This window comes from Salvelinus namaycush, unplaced genomic scaffold, assembly GCF_016432855.1.
Source record: "Salvelinus namaycush isolate Seneca unplaced genomic scaffold, SaNama_1.0 Scaffold1125, whole genome shotgun sequence".
In the NCBI taxonomy this organism is placed as follows: Eukaryota; Metazoa; Chordata; class Actinopteri; order Salmoniformes; family Salmonidae; genus Salvelinus; species Salvelinus namaycush.
In genome coordinates this window covers 20,959-40,025 of record NW_024057815.1, presented here as the reverse complement: position 1 = coordinate 40,025, position 19,067 = coordinate 20,959, and the positions used below count along the sequence as shown (strand labels likewise).

Genomic DNA, 19,067 nt, shown 5'->3' with positions numbered 1-19,067 from the left:
CTAAATTAGCAAAAATGTCAAAACATTTCTAAAAACCTGTTTTCTTTTATTACATTTTTGAATAATGTGGAAAAAGTCAAGGGGTCTGAATAGTGAATACTTTCCAAAGGTACCAAACACATAAAGTCCATTGTAAAACATGTGGATCTGGTGAACAGGTATCACTTGTTGACCAACTACAGGAATACTGACCTCAGAGTCTCCAGTTTACAGTGGGGATTCCCCAGTCCAGCAGAGAGCAGCTTCACTCCTGAATCCTTCAGGTCATTGTTACTCAGGTCCAGCTCTCTCAGGTGTGAGGGGTTTGACTCCAGAGCTGAGACCAGAGAAGCACAGACTTCCTCTGTGAGCAGACAGTTTGACAGCCTGCAGAGAGATTACATTTGAAGGGTTCAAAGGGGCCCCTCAAGTTTAAAACCCAACCACCATGTATACTGTATATGGTCAGTCTAATCACATACGGTATGGTGAGTAAAAAAAAAAAAATACAAGCTGGATTTTAATTGGGTAGCTTGGGAACAGTGAAAGTTCAGTTCAATGGAAACTAAGAATATCAGGAGAACATTGGTATCTGTAGACATATATGGATTACTGACAAAACAATAGGATTTACTGACCTCAGTGTCTTCAGATTACAGTGGGGATTCCCCAGTCCAGCAGAGAGCAGCTCCACTCCTGAATCCTTCAGGTTGTTGTCACTCAGGTCCAGCTCTCTCAGGTTTGAGGAGTTGAGATATAAGGCCAGAAATTCACAGCTTTTCTCTGTGAGGTTGCATCCTCTAACTCTACATGAAATCAAAAAGGCAATGATCAGCATGTCAGAAATACACTGTACAAGTTGAAGTTTGGGAACAATGACATTTAATTTCAACTGATACCAAACAGAATAGTTTTATACTGTCTGCTATAAACATATGGTTCTAATGAACTATCACAACTACAGGAATACTGACCTCAGAGTCTCCAGATTACAGTGGGGATTCCCCAGTCCAGCAGAGAGCAGCTCCACTCCTGAATCCTTCAGGTTGTTGTCACTCAGGTCCAGCTCTCTCAGGTTTGAGGAGTTGAGATATAAGGCCAGAAATTCACAACTTTTCTCTGTGAGGTTGCATCTAAGAAGCCTATTTGAAAAGTAAAAAGACAAAACGGTAAGCGTGTCACATAAACATGCTGTACAATTAGAAGTTTGGGACCCATGACATTTCATTTCAAATCAGCTGATACCAAACACATCAGGCTGATACTGTCTGCTATAAACATATGGTTCTAATGAACTATCACAACTACAGGAATACTGACCTCAGAGTCTCCAGTTTACAGTGGGGATTCCCCAGTCCAGCAGAGAGCAGCTTCACTCCTGAATCCTTCAGGTTGTTGTCACTCAGATCCAGCTCTCTCAGGTTTGAGGGGTTTAACCTCATTGCTGAGACCAGAAAAGCACAGCCTTCCTCTGTGACTAGACAGCCGGACAGCCTGCAGAGAGATTACATTTGAAGGGTTCAAGGGGGCCGCTTTGATGATCACACATCTTACAAGTCTCATTCCTCAAGTTTAAAACCCAACCACCATGTATACTGTATACGGTCCATCTAATCACATACTGGACTGCATGGTGAATTAGATTTTCATTTACAAACAGGATTTAAATTGGTTAGCTTGGGAACAGTGATAGTTCAGTTTAATGGAAACTAAAGAATAGCAGGAGTACGGAGTAGACACATGTGGATTTAATGACAAAACAATAAGATTCACTGACCTCAGAGTCTCCAGTTTACAGTGGGGATTCTCCAGTCCAGCAGAGAGCAGCTTCACTCCTGAATCCTGCAGGTCATTGTTACTCAGATCCAACTCTCTCAGGTGTTTTGTACAGGTCGTGTACAGAGCTGAGGCCAAGGCTTCACAGCATTTCACAGTGAGGTTACACTCATTAAGCCTTTGAAAAGTAAAACATAATGAACATTAATTTAGACAACTGTGTGTACATGTTGCAGAGCATTTGAGAATCAACAATGAATTTGTAATATGCTAATGTGTATCTGTGTATTCTGACTGATGATTATATTCAAAACCCATATTTACAGAGCAGCTCTGGAGGCTTTGACCACTGGCAGCAGCCTCAGAAGACCTTCCTCTGATCTGGAGTATTTCTTCAGGTCAAACACATCCAGCTTCTTTTCTGAAGTCAGCAACACAAAGACCAGAGCTGACCACTGTGCAGGTGACAGGTTGGGTTTTGAGAGACTTCCTGATCTCAGGAAGCTTTGGATCTCCTCCACTAGAGAATGGTCATTCAGTTCATTCAGACAGTGGAACAGATTGATGCATCTCTCTGGAGAGGGATTCTCCCTGATCTTCTCCTTGATGTACTTGACTGTTTCCTCATTGTCCTCTGACCTTCTTGTTCTCTCGTTCAGTAAGCCTCGTAAGAGAATCTGATTGGACTCCAGTGAGAGACCCAGAAGGAAACGAAGGAACAAGTCCAGGTGTCCATTCTTACTCTGTAAGGCCTTGTCCACTGCATGCTTGTGGAATTCAATTGTCGATTTTGTCCTGAACTGCGTGAGAAGCCTTCGGGTTGACAGTGTCTTAGATAATAGATTTCGATTTCTGTTGTTGAATGAGAGAAAGACATATACAGCAGCCAGAAACTCCTGTATGCTGACATGCACAAAGCAGTACACCTTCTCCTTGGAAATCCTAGTCTCCTGTCTAAAGATCTGTGTGCACACTCCTGAGTACACTGAGGCTTCAGTGACATCAATGCCACACTCTTTCAGGTCTGACTTGTAGAAGATCAGGTTGCCATTTTGAAGCTGTTGAAAAGCCAGCTTACAGATTTTCATGATCATCTCTTTATTCCAGTGTGACACTGTCTTCGCTTGTCCATGATACTTCCTATTCTTCTGTCTGGACTGAAATACAAAGAATTGTGAGTACATCTCAGTCAGGTTCTTGGGAATCTCTCCTGTCTTCTTTTCAGACAACAGGTCTTCAAGGACTGTTGCAGAAATCCAACAGAAGACTGGAATGTGGCACATGATGTGGAGGCTCCTTGATGTCTTTATGTGAGTGATTATTTTGCAGGCCATGTCCTCATCATCACTGAATCTCTTCCTGAAGTACTCCTCCTTCTGTGGATCGTTAAACCCTCGTACCTCCGTCACCTGGTCAACACACTCAGGAGGGATCTGATTGGCTGCTGCAGATCGGGAGGTTATCCAGAGGAGAGCAGAGGGAAGCAGCTTCCTGTGGATGAGGTTTGTCAGCAGTACGTCCACTGAGGTTGACTTTGTCACATCACGACAACTCTTGTTATTTTCAAAGTCTAGGGGCAGTCGGCACTCATCCAGACCATCAAAGATAAACAGAAATTTGAAATTGTTGTTCTTGAAAATTCCTGATTTTTTCACGCCTACAAAAAAATGATCTACAATGCCAACAAAGCTATGCTCTTCCTTTTTCATCAAATTCAGCTCTGGAAAAGGGAGTGGAAAAATGAAATGAATGTCTTGGTTTGCGTTTCCTCTAGCCCAGTCCAGAATGAACTTCTGCACAGATACAGTTTTTCCAATGCCAGCGACTCCCTTTGTCAGCACAGTTCTGATATGTTTTCCTCGTCCAGTTGAGGTTTTAAAGATGTCATTGCATTTGATTGATATCTCTGATCTTGCTGGTCTCCTGGATGCTGTCTCAATATGCCTCACCTCATGTCCAGTTATGACCTCTCCACTTCCACCCTCTGTGATGTAGAGCTCTGTGTAGATCTCATTGAGATCTACTGAATTTCCTGCTTCAGGTATCCCCTCAAATACATTTGTGTATGTATCTTTCAGGTAAGACTTGAGTTTCCAATGGTATGCAGACCCATCTGTATATCCAAACAACAGTTATTTAGTAAATGTTCAAAAACATGAAGAAAAGAGGGTTCCTCAAAGGTTCTCTGGGACATACCCCTTCCTCTTTCTCTTAGCAGGGGGTTGGTGTTGAGAAAGAAGCTGTTGAGGAAACATCTCATTCTTCTGTTCTAGTTCAGAGGCCCTCTGCAGATCAACAACATTGAGACTGAAGACCCTGGTGTTGTCTATACGCTTCCTGTTTAGAAGTCTACAAAAGGTGGTAATGCTTAATCACAACATTTTAACATTCACTAAACCATTAACAAAATAATGGTTCTATGTAGAGCCAAAGAACCATGCTCATAAGGTTCCAAATGGAACCTTTAGGGTGCTATAAAGAACCTTTCCTAAGGTTCTATAAATAATCATTATTAAACGTTTCTCGTTCAAATATTTTTTATTGAACACACACAAGAATGGTGTATAGGTATAAAAGACAGGTATACAATTCTTATCTAAACATAAAAGAGCAGACAGAAACAAAAAGACCCAGAGTTCTAGATATAAAACAAATATTACAAAACAAGACATACAGAACAAGGACAGGTAGAAAGAAAGAGGGTAGGTGTCACCCCCCACTTATTCCCCCCCTTTATCCCTCCCCCACTTCTTCCCCCCCTTTATCCCTTCCCCTTATTCCCCTCCCGACTGCTCGGGTGGCGGTGCCAGCACATGCTGCCCAAAGGTGGATTAAAATATTACAATTGAGAGTGCGTTAAAAAGTACAAATTCACAGCGCCGAATGGTCCAGGTAAGAGAGGAAAGGCTGCCAGATTTGATCAAATGTTGATAGTTTATTGTTCAGAATATATCTAATTCTTTCTAAGTGTACAGTGTTTGCCAATTCGCTGAGCCATAATTTGGTAGTGGGCGCTTCCCTCTTTTTCCAAAACAACAAGATTAGTTATTAAACGTTTCTATATAGCCCCCCAAAAGGGTTCTGCTATGGTTACAACCCTTAAGGAGCTATATAGAACCTTTTTATATTTTTGTATCGAACCTTTATGGAGAACTTTACTATAAAGAACCTTCCTCAATCTCAATGGTTCTTTGTAAACCCCTTTGAAGACCCATACAAGGCTTTTTATTCTGGATAGCCATATTATATTTGTTTAATTCCATACATTTGTGTTAATTGACCAGTTTAATCAGGTGTGGTAGCTCTGAAACAGCTGGGGGTCCCTGAGGAGAACATTGAGAACCACTGACTTCATCAACCATTGTCAGTTGACACAAGGCCATATACGACAAAAAAAAAAACGAACAAAACTAAAAAAGTCTGGAAATGTATGATCTCACTACTGTAAGTCGCTCTGGATAAGAGCCTCTGCTAAATGACTCAAATGTATGATCTCACTACTGTAAGTCGCTCTGGATAAGAGCCTCTGCTAAATGACTCAAATGTATGATCTCACTACTGTAAGTCGCTCTGGATAAGAGCTAAATGATTTCATTGTAAATGTGAGGCTTTCACAAGACACCGTCACATTTAACATGTAAAGGCATAACACAACTGATTAAATAAACTAGAATTACACTCTCACGGTTGCACAAAAAGAGCTGGGCGCAAACCACGCCACAAAGTTATTCTAAGATCCACCGCCACTAAATTTTAATTGCTAAAAAGGGGAAAGAACCATTTTCTGAACTGCAAAGAACCATTGAAGGGCTCAATGGGTTTTCATTATGGTTCCACATAGAACCAAGGTTTAGTGAATATTAAAATGTTGTGATTAAACATTACCACCTTTTGTAGACTTCTAAACAGGAAGCGTAGAGACGACACCAGGGTCTTCAGTCTCAATGTTGTTGATCTGCAGAGGAACTAGAACAGAAGAATGAGATGTTTCCTCAACAGCTTCTTTCTCAACACCAACCCCCTGCTAAGAGAAAGAGGAAGGGGTATGTCCATAGATGGAGGGGGGTTACGTACAGTATGCAGCACTAATATCACCATCCTTTTCAACAGCTGTTCTTCAGCTGGAGATGAAGTTGGCAAGCATGTGTTCTCTGGCTACTCAACATCACTAAACAATACAGGAACTATCTACAGTATATTACCTGTTGTTGAACTAGGAGGTTTCTCTACAGTATATTACCTGTTGTTGAACTAGGAGGTTTCCCTACAGTATATTACCTGTTGTTGAGCTAGGAGGTTTCCTTACAGTATATTACCTGTTGTTGAGCTAGGAGGTTTCCCTACAGTATATTACCTGTTGTTGAGCTAGGAGGTTTCTCTACAGTATATTCCCTGTTGTTGAACTAGGAGGTTTCCCTACAGTATATTACCTGTTGTTGAGCTAGGAGGTTTCTCTACAGTATATTACCTGTTGTTGAACTAGGAGGTTTCCCTACAGTATATTACCTGTTGTTGAGCTAGGAGGTTTCCCTACAGTATATTACCTGTTGTTGAGCTAGGAGGTTTCTCTACAGTATATTCCCTGTTGTTGAACTAGGAGGTTTCCCTACAGTATATTACCTGTTGTTGAACTAGGAGGTTTCCTTACAGTATATTACCTGTTGTTGAACTAGGAGGTTTCCCTACAGTATATTACCTGTTGTTGAGCTAGGAGGTTTCCCTACAGTATATTACCTGTTGTTGAGCTAGGAGGTTTCCCTACAGTATATTACCTGTTGTTGAGCTAGGAGGTTTCCCTACAGTATATTACCTGTTGTTGAGCTAGGAGGTTTCCCTACAGTATATTACCTGTTGTTGAGCTAGGAGGTTTCTCTACAGTATATTACCTGTTGTTGAACTAGGAGGTTTCCCTACAGTATATTCCCTGTTGTTGAGCTAGGAGGTTTCCCTACAGTATATTACCTGTTGTTGAACTAGGAGGTTTCCCTACAGTATATTACCTGTTGTTGAGCTAGGAGGTTTCCCTACAGTATATTACCTATTGTTGAGCTAGGAGGTTTCCCTACAGGATATTACCTGTTGTTGAGCTAGGAGGTTTCCCTACAGTATATTACCTGTTGTTAAGCTAGGAGGTTTCCCTACAGTATATTACCTGTTGTTAAGCTAGGAGGTTTCCCTACAGTATATTACCTGTTGTTGAGCTAGGAGGTTTCCCTACAGTATATTACCTGTTGTTGAGCTAGGAGGTTTCCCTACAGTATATTACCTGTGTTGAGCTAGGAGGTTTCCCTACAGTATATTACCTGTTGTTGAGCTAGGAGGTTTCCCTACAGTATATTACCTGTTGTTAAGCTAGGAGGTTTCCCTACAGTATATTACCTGTTGTTAAGCTAGGAGGTTTCCCTACAGTATATTACCTGTTGTTAAGCTAGGAGGTTTCCCTACAGTATATTACCTGTTGTTAAGCTAGGAGGTTTCCCTACAGTATATTACCTGTTGTTAAGCTAGGAGGTTTCCCTACAGTATATTACCTGTTGTTAAGCTAGGAGGTTTCCCTACAGTATATTACCTGTTGTTGAGCTAGGAGGTTTCCCTACAGTATATTACCTGTGTTGAGCTAGGAGGTTTCCCTACAGTATATTACCTGTTGTTGAGCTAGGAGGTTTCCCTACAGTATATTACCTGTTGTTGAGCTAGGAGGTTTCCCTACAGTATATTACCTGTTGTTGAGCTAGGAGGTTTCTCTACATGTTTCTCGTAGTCAGTCTTTACCACTGCTGGGGCTTGGTGCATGTGCTGATCAGGACCCGTCCCAGACTGCTGACCTAGGCACAGCAACACACATCAGTCTAATGAGGTCGTCATGGAAATGGAAATACACAACAACGTTGTCCTCAAAAGAAGGGGGTGGTGTTGGGGTGATACAATACATATTCTAACCAGAAACAGCTTGTTAGGACTTTCAACAATACAAAGTTTCCCATTTATAATGATTTACTTCCTGTACACCAAAATGTACACTAACATGTCATGCACATATCAGTTGTGAATTACCTATTTTGTAGTCAGACTTTAACTTCTGAGCAAGATTGTTCTGGTTAATCCCCCTCAGTATCTCCAGTGAGATCTTCAGTGTGTCCACATAACTGTAGGTCTCCGTCATCTTATCTACTGTGTCCTCTCTGTCAGCTTTCTCCAGCTGACTCTTTGAAATGGGAGATAAGCCCATCTGGGATATAAAGCCATCATGTTGCTTCAGGTACCATTTAAATCTCTTCAAGTCATCATCAGCCAGCTGATTCAGAGTGGCCAGAAGCAGCTCTGGTACAGATGAGGCCATTGTAGATAATCAGACACTATGAAACAAAAGAGCAGATAACATGTTGATAAGACCCCAAGTCCTCTAGGGAGATTGAAGACAGGAGATCTCTCGAGAGATAACAATCTCCCTAGAGGACTTTGGGTCTTATCAACATTTTAACAGGTGATTGAAGACATGAGATCTCGAGAGATAACAATCTCCCTATAGGACTTTGGGTCTTATCAACATGTTAACAGGTGATTGAAGACAGGAGATCTCTCGAGAGATAACAATCTCCCTAGAGGACTTGGGGTCTTATCAACATGTTAACAGGTGATTGAAGACAGGATCTCTTAATAGATAACAATCTCCCTATAGGACTTTGGGTCTTATCAACATGTTAACAGGTGATTGAAGACAGGAGATCTCTCGAGAGATAACAATCACCTGTTAACATGTTGATAAGACCCAAAGTCCTCTAGGGAGATTGTTATCTATTAAGAGATCCTGTCTTCAATCATCTGTTAACATGTTGGGAAGGTCGTTTTTTTTTTTTAATGAGTGCAGTAGGTGTGTGTGAATTAGGGATTAACACTGGGAACCGGGATCCAGTTCTGTAGCTTAATGTGAATGCTATGTCTTCTGCTTAATCGTGTTGGCTTAGCGACGTGTTGGTTGACCTAGCGACGTGTTGGTTGACCTAGCGACGTGTTGGTTGACCTAGCGACGTGTTGGTTGGCCTAGCGACGTGTCGGCCTAGTGATGTGTTGGTTAGCCTAACGACGTGCCGGCCTAGCGACGTGTTGGCGACCTAGCAACGTGTTGGTCGGCTTAACGATGTGTCGGCCTAGTGATGTGTTGGTTGGCCTAACGATGTGTCAGCCTAGCGACGTGTTGGTCGGCCTAGCGATGTGTTGGTCGGCCTAGCGATGTGTTGGTCGGCCTATCGATGTGTTGGTTGGCCTAGCGACGTGTCGGCCTAGCGACGTATTGGTTGGCCTAGCGACGTATCGGCCTAGCGACGTGTTGGCCTAGCGACGTATTGGTTGGCCTAGCGACGTGTTGGTTGACCTAGCGACATGTTGGTTGGCCTAGCGGCGTGTCGGCCTAGCGACGGATTGTTGGCCTAGCGACGGACGTGTCGGCCTAGCGACGGACGTGTCGGCCTAGCGACGTGTTGGTTGGCCTAGCGACGTGTCGGCCTAGCAACGTTTTGGTTGGCCTAGCAACATTTTGGTTGGCCTAGCGACGTGTTGGTTGGCTTAGCGACGTGTGGGTTGGCCTAGCAACGTGTTGGCCTAGCGACGTGTTGGTTGGCCTAGCGAAATGTTGGTTGGCCTAGCGATGTGTCGGCCTAGTGATGTGTTGGTTGGCCTAACAACGTGTCGGCCTAGCGACGTGTTGGTCGGCCTAGCGACGTGTTGGTCGGCCTAACGATGTGTTGGTCGGCCTATCGATGTGTCGGTTGGCCTAGCGACATTTCGGTTGACCTAGCAAAGTATCGGCCTAGCGACGTGTTGGTTGACCTAGCGACATGTTGGTTGGCTTAGCGGCGTGTCGGCCTAGCGACGGATTGTTGGCCTAGCGACGTGTTGGTTGGTCTAGCGACGTGTCGGCCTAGCAACGTTTTGGTTGGCCTAGCAACGTGTTGGTTGGCTTAGCGACGTGTTGGTTGGCTTAGCGACGTGTTGGTTGGCCTAGCAACGTGTTGGCCTAGCGACGTGTTGGTTGGCCTAGCGAAATGTTGGTTGGCCTAGCGATGTGTCGGCCTAGTGATGTGTTGGTCGGCCTAACGATGTGTCGGCCTAGTGATGTGTTGGTTGGCCTAACGACGTGTCGGCCTAGCGACGTGTTGGTCGGCCTAACGATGTGTCGGCCTAGTGATGTGTTGGTTGGCCTAACGATGTGTCAGCCTAGCAACGTGTTGGTTGGCTTAGCGACGTGTTGGTTGGCCTAGCAACGTGTTGGCCTAGCGACGTGTTGGTTGGCCTAACGAAATGTTGGTTGGCCTAGCGATGTGTCGGCCTAGTGATGTGTTGGTCGGCCTAACGATGTGTCGGCCTAGTGATGTGTTGGTTGGCCTAACGACGTGTCGACCTAGCGACGTGTTGGTCGGCCTAACGATGTGTCGGCCTAGTGATGTGTTGGTTGGCCTAACGATGTGTCAGCCTAGCAACGTGTTGGTCGGCCTAGGGATGTGTTGGTCGGCCTATCGATGTGTCGGTTGGCCTAGCAACGTTTCGGTTGACCTAGCGATGTATCGGCCTAGTGACGTGTCGGCCTAGCGATGTATTGGTTGGCCTAGCGATGTGTTGGTTGACCTAGCAACATGTTGGTTGGCCTAGCGGCGTGTCGGCCTAGCGACGTTTTGGTTGGCGTAGCAACGTTTTGGTTGGCCTAGCGACGTGTTGGTTGGCTTAGCGACGTGTTGGTTGGCTTAGCGACGTGTTGGCCTAGCGACGTGTTGGTTGGCCTAGCGACGTGTTGGTTGGCTTAGCGACGTGTTGGCCTAGCGACGTGTTGGTTGGCCTAGCGACATGTTGGTTGGTCTAGCGATGTGTTGGTTGGCCTAGCGACGTGTTGGTTGGCGTAGCGACGTGTTTGTTGGCCTAGTGACGTGTCGGCCTAGCAACGTTTTGGTTGGCCTAGCGACGTGTTGGTTGGCTTAGCGACGTGTTGGCCTAGAGACGTGTTGGTCGGCCTAGCGACGTGTTGGTTTGCCTAGCGATGTGTTTGTTGGCCTAGCGACGTGTTTCTTGGCCTAGCGACGTGTTTCTTGGCCTAGCGACGTGTTGGTTGGCCTAGCGACGTGTTTGTTGGCCTAGCGACGTGTTTGTTGGCCTAGCGACGTGTTGGTTGGCCTAGCGACGTGTTGGTTGGCTTAGCGACGTGTTGGTTGGCCTAGCGACGTGTTGGTTGGTCTAGTGATGTGTTGGTTGGCCTAGCGACGTGTTGGTTGGTCTAGCGATGTGTTGGTTGGCCTAGCGACGTGTTGGTTGGCCTAGCGACGTGTTGGTTGGCCTAGCGACGTGTTGGTTGGCCTAGCGACGTGTTGGTTGGCCTAGCGACGTGTTTGTTGGCCTAGCGACATGTTTGTTGGCCTAGTGACGTGTCGGCCTAGCGACGTGTTGGTTGGCTTAGCGACGTGTTGGCCTAGCGACGTGTTTCTTGGCCTAGCGACGTGTTTCTTGGCCTAGCGACGTGTTTGTTGGCCTAGCGACGTGTTTGTTGGCCTAGCGACATGTTTGTTGGCCTAGTGACGTGTTTGTTGGCCTAGTGACGTGTTTGTTGGCCTAGTGACGTGTTTGTTGGCCTAGTGACGTGTTTGTTGGCCTAGCGACGTGTTTGTTGGCCTAGCGACGTGTTTGTTGGCCTAGTGACGTGTTTGTTGGCCTAGCGACGTATTTGGCCTGTCTGGTGTCACACGTCAGTCACCACTCCCACCTTATTTGTTACAACAGACTTAAAATAGATTGTGCACAGAAATAGTTCAAAACCTTCTTCACTGCTTCCACGCCCAAATAAGGAACAACGAATAAGAGGGAAAACATGCCGTGTACAAACAGATGGACCAACACATGAATTGTCTAACTTCCATTATTCCCTCGTCTATAAATCAGTGTATTCTGTTTCATTGTCTCAAGATGTACATTTGTTGGATCCAACCAGGGTGGTCTTCAATAGGAGGCACCAGTCCTACAGGTCACCGTTCACCAGCACACAGCTACTGTATGTTGTCGCAAAATGTATCCTGTAGTCTTTCTTCTCTCATTTCCAGCTGACAACAAACCCATTTACAACTGTTAGCAGGAGGAGGTGGAGCAAAAACTTTGCATTAGTATTGATTCAGACTATTGGCTACGACAGACCTCTCAGAATCTTAAAATGGATTCTGCACAGAAACAGTTTAACTATTTGCACTGCTTCCACACCTAAATAAGGAACAAAGAATAAGGACAGGAATGTTTTGTCTTTTTGCAAACTGTGAAAAAATGAACATGTAATGTACAAAGACATGGACCAGCACATGAACTCTACGACTTCCCATTATTCCTCTTTTCAAACGGACGCAAACAGGCCAGAGCGGGGAGGGACTACCTGCACTTGTTTTAGTTTTCCGTTGCAAAATGTTTTGCTATGTATGCACTAATGAATGACCCAGCTCTCACTTAAAGGGTAATTCCACCACTTTTCAACCTCCTATTCATTATCTCCATCTCAATACCAGGGTCTACTATGTGAAAATGGCGCATTTTCTACGTCTTGTAGAAGAAAAAAAAATAAAGTTGAAAAAGTTATATGTGATGACATCATCAAAAATAAAAAATATATATTTTAAACTGTGATTTTTCAAACTGCGGTGACTTGGGGAGCAAGAAAATACCCCCCCCTTTGGCTAGAAACTCCTTACAAGTAATTATTTTTTAGCATTTTTTTTATCCTACCCTGCGATGTCAGAGAGAAGCATTTTTTTAGGAACTTCTCTTTTTAACCACAGATCATAGGAACGAACAATTAATAGCCCGGGCGTTTATTTGCACTGGACACAACAGGCAGTTATTAGAGACAGGCTTCTATTTGAGTGAGGCGTCTATTTCCTTAATGCACACAACTTTTGCTCATTTGCATAGTTAATTGTTTCATTCCAGCATTCACTTCCAGCATTTTAATACATTTCTTGATTTCCGGCACTAATGTGTCATCGTTTACACACTGTTTCCCGTTTCTTTTGTCTTAGTATGCCTCTATTTTGATAAAATATGTATACATTATTCTCCTCTTTGACTGTGCATGTTCAGCAGTTCTTTCTTTCGCCAGTAGAGGGCGCGATTTCTTGGGGTCTGTACTCCCGAAGTTGTTGACTGTTTTTGTGCTTGCCAGTTAGCTAGCAGTTGTCACTTGTTAGCAGAATTACAACAAGTGACACAAACTTTACTTTCAGTCCCTCACTGTCTAATAAATCTCAGAATGAACACTTGAAAATAGTTATTTGAATCGGTTAGCTGATTAACTGTCCACCTGCTGTTTAAAGATGAAGTAATATGTTGATTAACTGTCCACCTGCTGTTAAAAGATGAAGTGCTCCGCACTGCTAAAGCTAACTCTCTCTCCTCTGCTCTCATCCTTCTAGACCTATCGGCTGCCTTTGATACTGTGAACCATCAGATCCTCCTCTCCACCCTCTCCGAGTTGGGCATCTCCGGCGCGGCCCACGCTTGGATTGCGTCCTACCTGACAGGTCGCTCCTACCAGGTGGCGTGGCGAGAACCTGTCTCCGCACCACGTGCTCTCACCACTGGTGTCCCCCAGGGCTCTGTTCTAGGCCCTCTCCTATTCTAGCTATACACCAAGTCACTTGGCTCTGTCATATCCTCACATGGTCTCTCCTATCATTGCTATGCAGACGACACACAATTAATCTTCTCCTTTCCCCCTTCTGATAACCAGGTGGCGAATCGCATCTCTGCATGTCTGGCAGACATATCAGTGTGGATGACGGATCACCACCTCAAGCTGAACCTCGGCAAGACGGAGCTGCTCTTCCTCCCGGGGAAGGACTGCCCGTTCCATGATCTCGCCATCACGGTTGACAACTCCATTGTGTCCTCCTCCCAGAGTGCTAAGAACCTTGGCGTGATCCTGGACAACACCCTGTCGTTCTCAACTAACATCAAGGCGGTGACCCGTTCCTGTAGGTTCATGCTCTACAACATTCGCAGAGTACGACCCTGCCTCACACAGGAAGCGGCGCAGGTCCTAATCCAGGCACTTGTCATCTCCCGTCTGGATTACTGCAACTCGCTGTTGGCTGGGCTCCCTGCCTGTGCCATTAAACCCCTACAACTCATCCAGAACGCCGCAGCCCGTCTGGTGTTCAACCTTCCCAAGTTCTCTCACGTCACCCCGCTCCTCCGCTCTCTCCACTGGCTTCCAGTTGAAGCTCGCATCCGCTACAAGACCATGGTGCTTGCCTACGGAGCTGTGAGGGGAACGGCACCTCCGTACCTTCAGGCTCTGATCAGGCCCTACACCCAAACAAGGGCACTGCGTTCATCCACCTCTGGCCTGCTCGCCTCCCTACCTCTGAGGAAGTACAGTTCCCGCTCAGCCCAGTCAAAACTGTTCGCTGCTCTGGCACCCCAATGGTGGAACAAACTCCCTCACGACGCCAGGTCAGCGGAGTCAATCACCACCTTCCGGAGACACCTGAAACCCCACCTCTTTAAGGAATACCTAGGATAGGATAAAGTAATCCTTCTAACCCCCCCCCCCTTAAAAGAGTTAGATGCACTATTGTAAAGTGGTTGTTCCACTGGATATCATAAGGTGAATGCACCAATTTGTAAGTCGCTCTGGATAAGAGCGTCTGCTAAATGACTTAAATGTAATGTAAATGTAAGTAATATGTTGATTTACTGTCCACCTGCTGTTAAAAGATGAAGTAATATGTTGATTAACTGTCCACCTGCTGTTAAAAGATGAAGTCATATGTTGATTTACTGTCCACCTGCTGTTTAAAGATGAAGTAATATGTTGATTAACTGTCCACCTGCTGTTAAAAGATGAAGTAATATGTTGATTTACTGTCCACCTGCTGTTTAAAGATGAAGTCATATGTTGATTAACTGTCCACCTGCTGTTAAAAGATGAAGTCATATGTTGATTTACTGTCCACCTGCTGTTTAAAGATGAAGTAATATGTTGATTAACTGTCCACCTGCTGTTAAAAGATGAAGTCATATGTTGATTAACTGTCCACCTGCTGTTTAAAGATGAAGTAATATGTTGATTAACTGTCCACCTGCTGTTAAAAGATGAAGTCATATGTTGATTTACTGTCCACCTGCTGTTAAAAGATGAAGTAATATGTTGATTTACTGTCCACCTGCTGTTAAAAGATGAAGTCATATGTTGATTAACTGTCCACCTGCTGTTAAAAGATGAAGTCATATGTTGATTTACTGTCCACCTGCTGTTAAAAGATGAAGTCATATGTTGATTAACTGTCCACCTGCTGTTAAAAGATAAAGTCATATGTTGATTTACTGTCCACCTGCTGTTTAAAGATGAAGTAATATGTTGCAATACTGATCATTGCAACAACAAAAATCGAGTACTCACGATTTTACCTCCGCACATTTATTGTCAACGTTTCGGTAAAATACTTTCTTTTCTAGTCTTGCCCTAAACTGTAGTTAAAATGATTTTTTTTAAATGTAATGATCAGTATTGCAACATATTACTTCCTCATCTTTAAACAGTGTGTGGACAGTTCAATGACAATAACCTTGATGACAATAAATGTTCGGAGGTAAAATCGTGTATGCGGGAGTTATTCCATTTTTTTCTACTATGTTAATGTTGGGGGAGTAACTCCAAGCCCCACAAATGACAATAGCATAGTCTGAACCTTTCCTCGTGAACGTCTTCTCATGTCCTACTAAAGCTGCCCACCTCTCTTCTCTCCCCTGGGGCTTTGAAATATCATTAAATATCTGTGATTTAAACTACACTGAACAAAAATATAAACGCAACATGTAAAGTGGTGGTTCCATGTTTCATGAGCTGATTCTATCAAATTTTGTGCACAAATTTGTTTACATCCCTTTTAGTGAGCATTTTGATGTTTTATTTAACCTTTAACTAGGCAAGTCAGTTAAGAACAAATTCTGATTTACAATGACGGCCTACCAAAAGGCAAAATTCCTGGTATGGTAATGAGTGGAGAACAGGAGGGCTTCTTAAAGAAAAACTAACAGGTCTGTGAGAGCCGGAATTCTTACTGCTTGGTAGGTGATCAAATACTTATGTCATGCAATAAAATGCAAATTAATTACTTAAAAATCATACAATGTGATTTTCTGGATTTTTGTTTTAGATTCCGTCTCTCACAGTTGAAGTGTACACAGTTGAAGATAAAAATTACAGACCTCTACATGCTTTGTAAGTAAGAAAACATGCAAAATCGGCAGTGTATCAAATACTTGTTCTCCCCGCTGTATAACCACGTCAGCCCAAGACCTCCACATCCGGCTTCTTCACCTGTCATGTGGGCAAGCAGTTTGCTGATGTTAGTTTTGAGAACAGAGTGCCCCATGGTGGCAGTGGGGTTGTGGTATGGGCTGCATGTAATCAATGGTAATTTTAATGCACAGAGATACCGTGATGAGATCCTGAGGCCATTATCGTGCCATTCATCTGCACCCATCGCCTCATGTTTCAGCATTATAATGCACAGCCCCATGTCACAAGGAACTGTACACAATTCCTGGAAGCTGAAAATGTCCCAGTTCCATGTCCTGTATACTCGCCACCATGTTTGGGATGCTCTGGATAGACGTGTACGACAGCATGTTCCAGTTCCCTCCAATATCCATCAACTTCGCACGGCCATTGAAGAGGAGTGGGAACAACATTCCACAGGCTACAATCAACAGCCTGATCAACTCTACTTGAAGGAGATGTGTCCCGCATCATGAGGGAAATGATGGTCACACAAGATACTGACTGGTGTTCTGATCCATGCCCCTACTTTTTTTTTTTTTTTTTTTACAGTATCTGTAGCCAACAAATGCATATTCACAGCCATGAAATCCATAGATCAGGGCCTAGTGATTTTATTTCAATTGACTGATTTCCTTAAATCAGGTATTCCCAAAATTGGGTAGGCATACTCGCAGGGGTAGGTGCAATGCAGTCAGGTGTACGCCAAATACAATGTGATTCACATTTAAAATATATAAATGCATACATACATATAAATATATATATATACACAGTTGAAGTCTGAGGTTTACATACACCTTAGCCAAATACATTTAAACTCAGTTTTTCACAATTCCTGACATTTATTCCTTGTAAAAATTCCCTGTCTTAGGTCAGTTAGGATCACCATTTTATTTTAAGAATGTGAAATGGCAGAAAAATAGCAGAGAGAATGATTTATTTCAGCTTTTAATTCTTTCATCACATTCCCAGTGTCAACTCTACATTACATCTATTCATATTTATTACATTTTATCTTAAAAGCTAATCATTCCAATTCACATCCGCGAACAAGGGCCGCACTATATAACAGCTTTTAGGTCATAATACAGCAGACCTGACCTCTACAACTAGGCCATATCATATCAAACAAAAAAAACTTGGAATTTCTAATGTACAATGGTGAAATTAAATTTGGGGAAAAAAGGTCAGTCTTACTCATCTTCGCCTTCCCCTGAATCAAAACCTGATGTTAAGTCCATACAGTCCAAAGATCCAAAGTTACAAATTGCCTAAATAATGTTAAATTTTGAATTTTAGGGCGGCTTCCTTTTAGATTCGCTAGATGAAAGGTCTTCTCGTTCGCTTCGATGTATCTGATTCTTTTTCAAATCAAAATGCTGATCAATAAATAGTTCAAGGTTCTCTATATTATCCAGAATGTTTGTTTCGCAGTTATCAGCTAACGCTCAATTTGTATGATTAATTCATGGTGACAAACTGACTACCACGCTTTTACATGCACAGCTTTCATTAGGTCAATTAACTGAATCAATCAAGTTTAGAGTTGAATCATATTTAGCCGACTCAGTGGGTTCACTTACTAGTCAGAACATATTTCCATCTTTGACTAAACCGAGTCACATGAACAGTATTCCACAAAAATCATAACATTATGAATCATATTTAATCATCTCCTCTTCCTCTGTTCTTTGTAATGTATATTATTGTACTTACTTCATTCTCTGTTCTCTTTTATAGCAGCTACATATCCACTCTCTGATATCTTTTATAGCAGCTACATATTCACTATTTTTTCTCAATTATGTTCACTTCCTGCATCACATCATCTCATGCCTCGATCACACCAACAGTGTTATTGCGTTTAGGTAGACCAGAAGTACATTCATTTCCAATGGAACGCTGTGTTAGCCTTGCAGCAATGCGTTGCAGAGGCAGTTGCAGTGCGTTCTGTGTGGTGCACACGTTGGATTTATCAAACATATGCATCAAATTATATGTGTAGATGGCTTGACAGGTAAATATTGAACTTTTGTTGCACACATATCCAGATGGTGTTGGGTACAATTTTGCACCATGAAGCTGTCGTGTGATGGAGGCGTCAGGATGAGTGGTAACACCCTGACAGGAAACCACTGGTTAAGTTTTTGCCTGACTAGATGCGCAGGCATTACATTGCATTAACCATTGGTTGCGTCACAGCATGTTTTACTTTGAAACACCCTGAGAAGAAACCACTATGATCAGGAAGTTGAGCTTGCAGTATTCAGAGTAACCTTATTAGGAGATGTTAAATAACAGGCATATAGCAACTCTTCTCTATCTAAACAGAAAGAAATGAGAGGTGGGAGGACGAGGGTCCAGCATGGAAGAGAAGAACCGGGAATCAGCTTCCACCTGTGACTTTTACCTCAGTGGAAGGAAAGGAGAGGTGGGAGGAAAGGTGAGGAGGAAGGAAAGAAGAGGTGGAAAATGTTTGCTTCCGGCATCGCATCATCTCTTTCTTTTTTAAATGGACTCTCAAATCCTGCGTCCTTTCTCCTCTGTTCTCTCTCGGCCTCTTTTTGATAAAGGTCAAAGGTAATCGAGGAGAATACCCTTGTATGAAACGAGAAGCTCTTTCTCCACTTGCGCGTCATCAAGCAAATTACATTTACAAGGGTGGATCCCAAAATATGTGTAAAGTGATTAAAAACAAATGAAGTTAAAAGTTGCAACACATTTTATAGATAAAAGGATAAGCAGCAAATTGTTTTTAAATGTGTGAATGCTTTTCTCCTCCGACAATAGACTCATTTCCTGTACACGACACACTGACGTCAGGCACAGACGAGCGCGGCTCTTGGCTGCAGTAAGAAAGCCATCTCCATCTGCACCCATTCGACACAGCCTAGGTTTACCTTTTTACTACTTCTAAACAAAATATATTTTGGGGGTTCTCATACACTTACAGTGATGTGGTGATTCTAGCTTGAACAGTCGCTAAGATTATAATTTGGTTTTG

The 19,067-nt window shown here is 43.4% G+C and overlaps 1 protein-coding gene across 1 annotated transcript; it reads right to left on the bottom strand.

Moving 5' to 3' along the window:
* Positions 1-1,930: 1,930 nt before the first annotated feature.
* LOC120035873 (NLR family CARD domain-containing protein 3-like) lies at positions 1,931-8,121 on the bottom strand. Its single transcript, XM_038982340.1, has 3 exons — positions 7,810-8,121; positions 7,476-7,580; positions 1,931-3,868 (listed from the first exon to the last, which is right to left on the bottom strand). Exons 1-3 carry the CDS (start codon positions 8,093-8,095, stop codon positions 2,076-2,078), a joined length of 2,184 nt encoding a protein of 727 aa, XP_038838268.1. The 5' UTR covers positions 8,096-8,121; the 3' UTR covers positions 1,931-2,075.
* Positions 8,122-19,067: the final 10,946 nt, after the last annotated feature.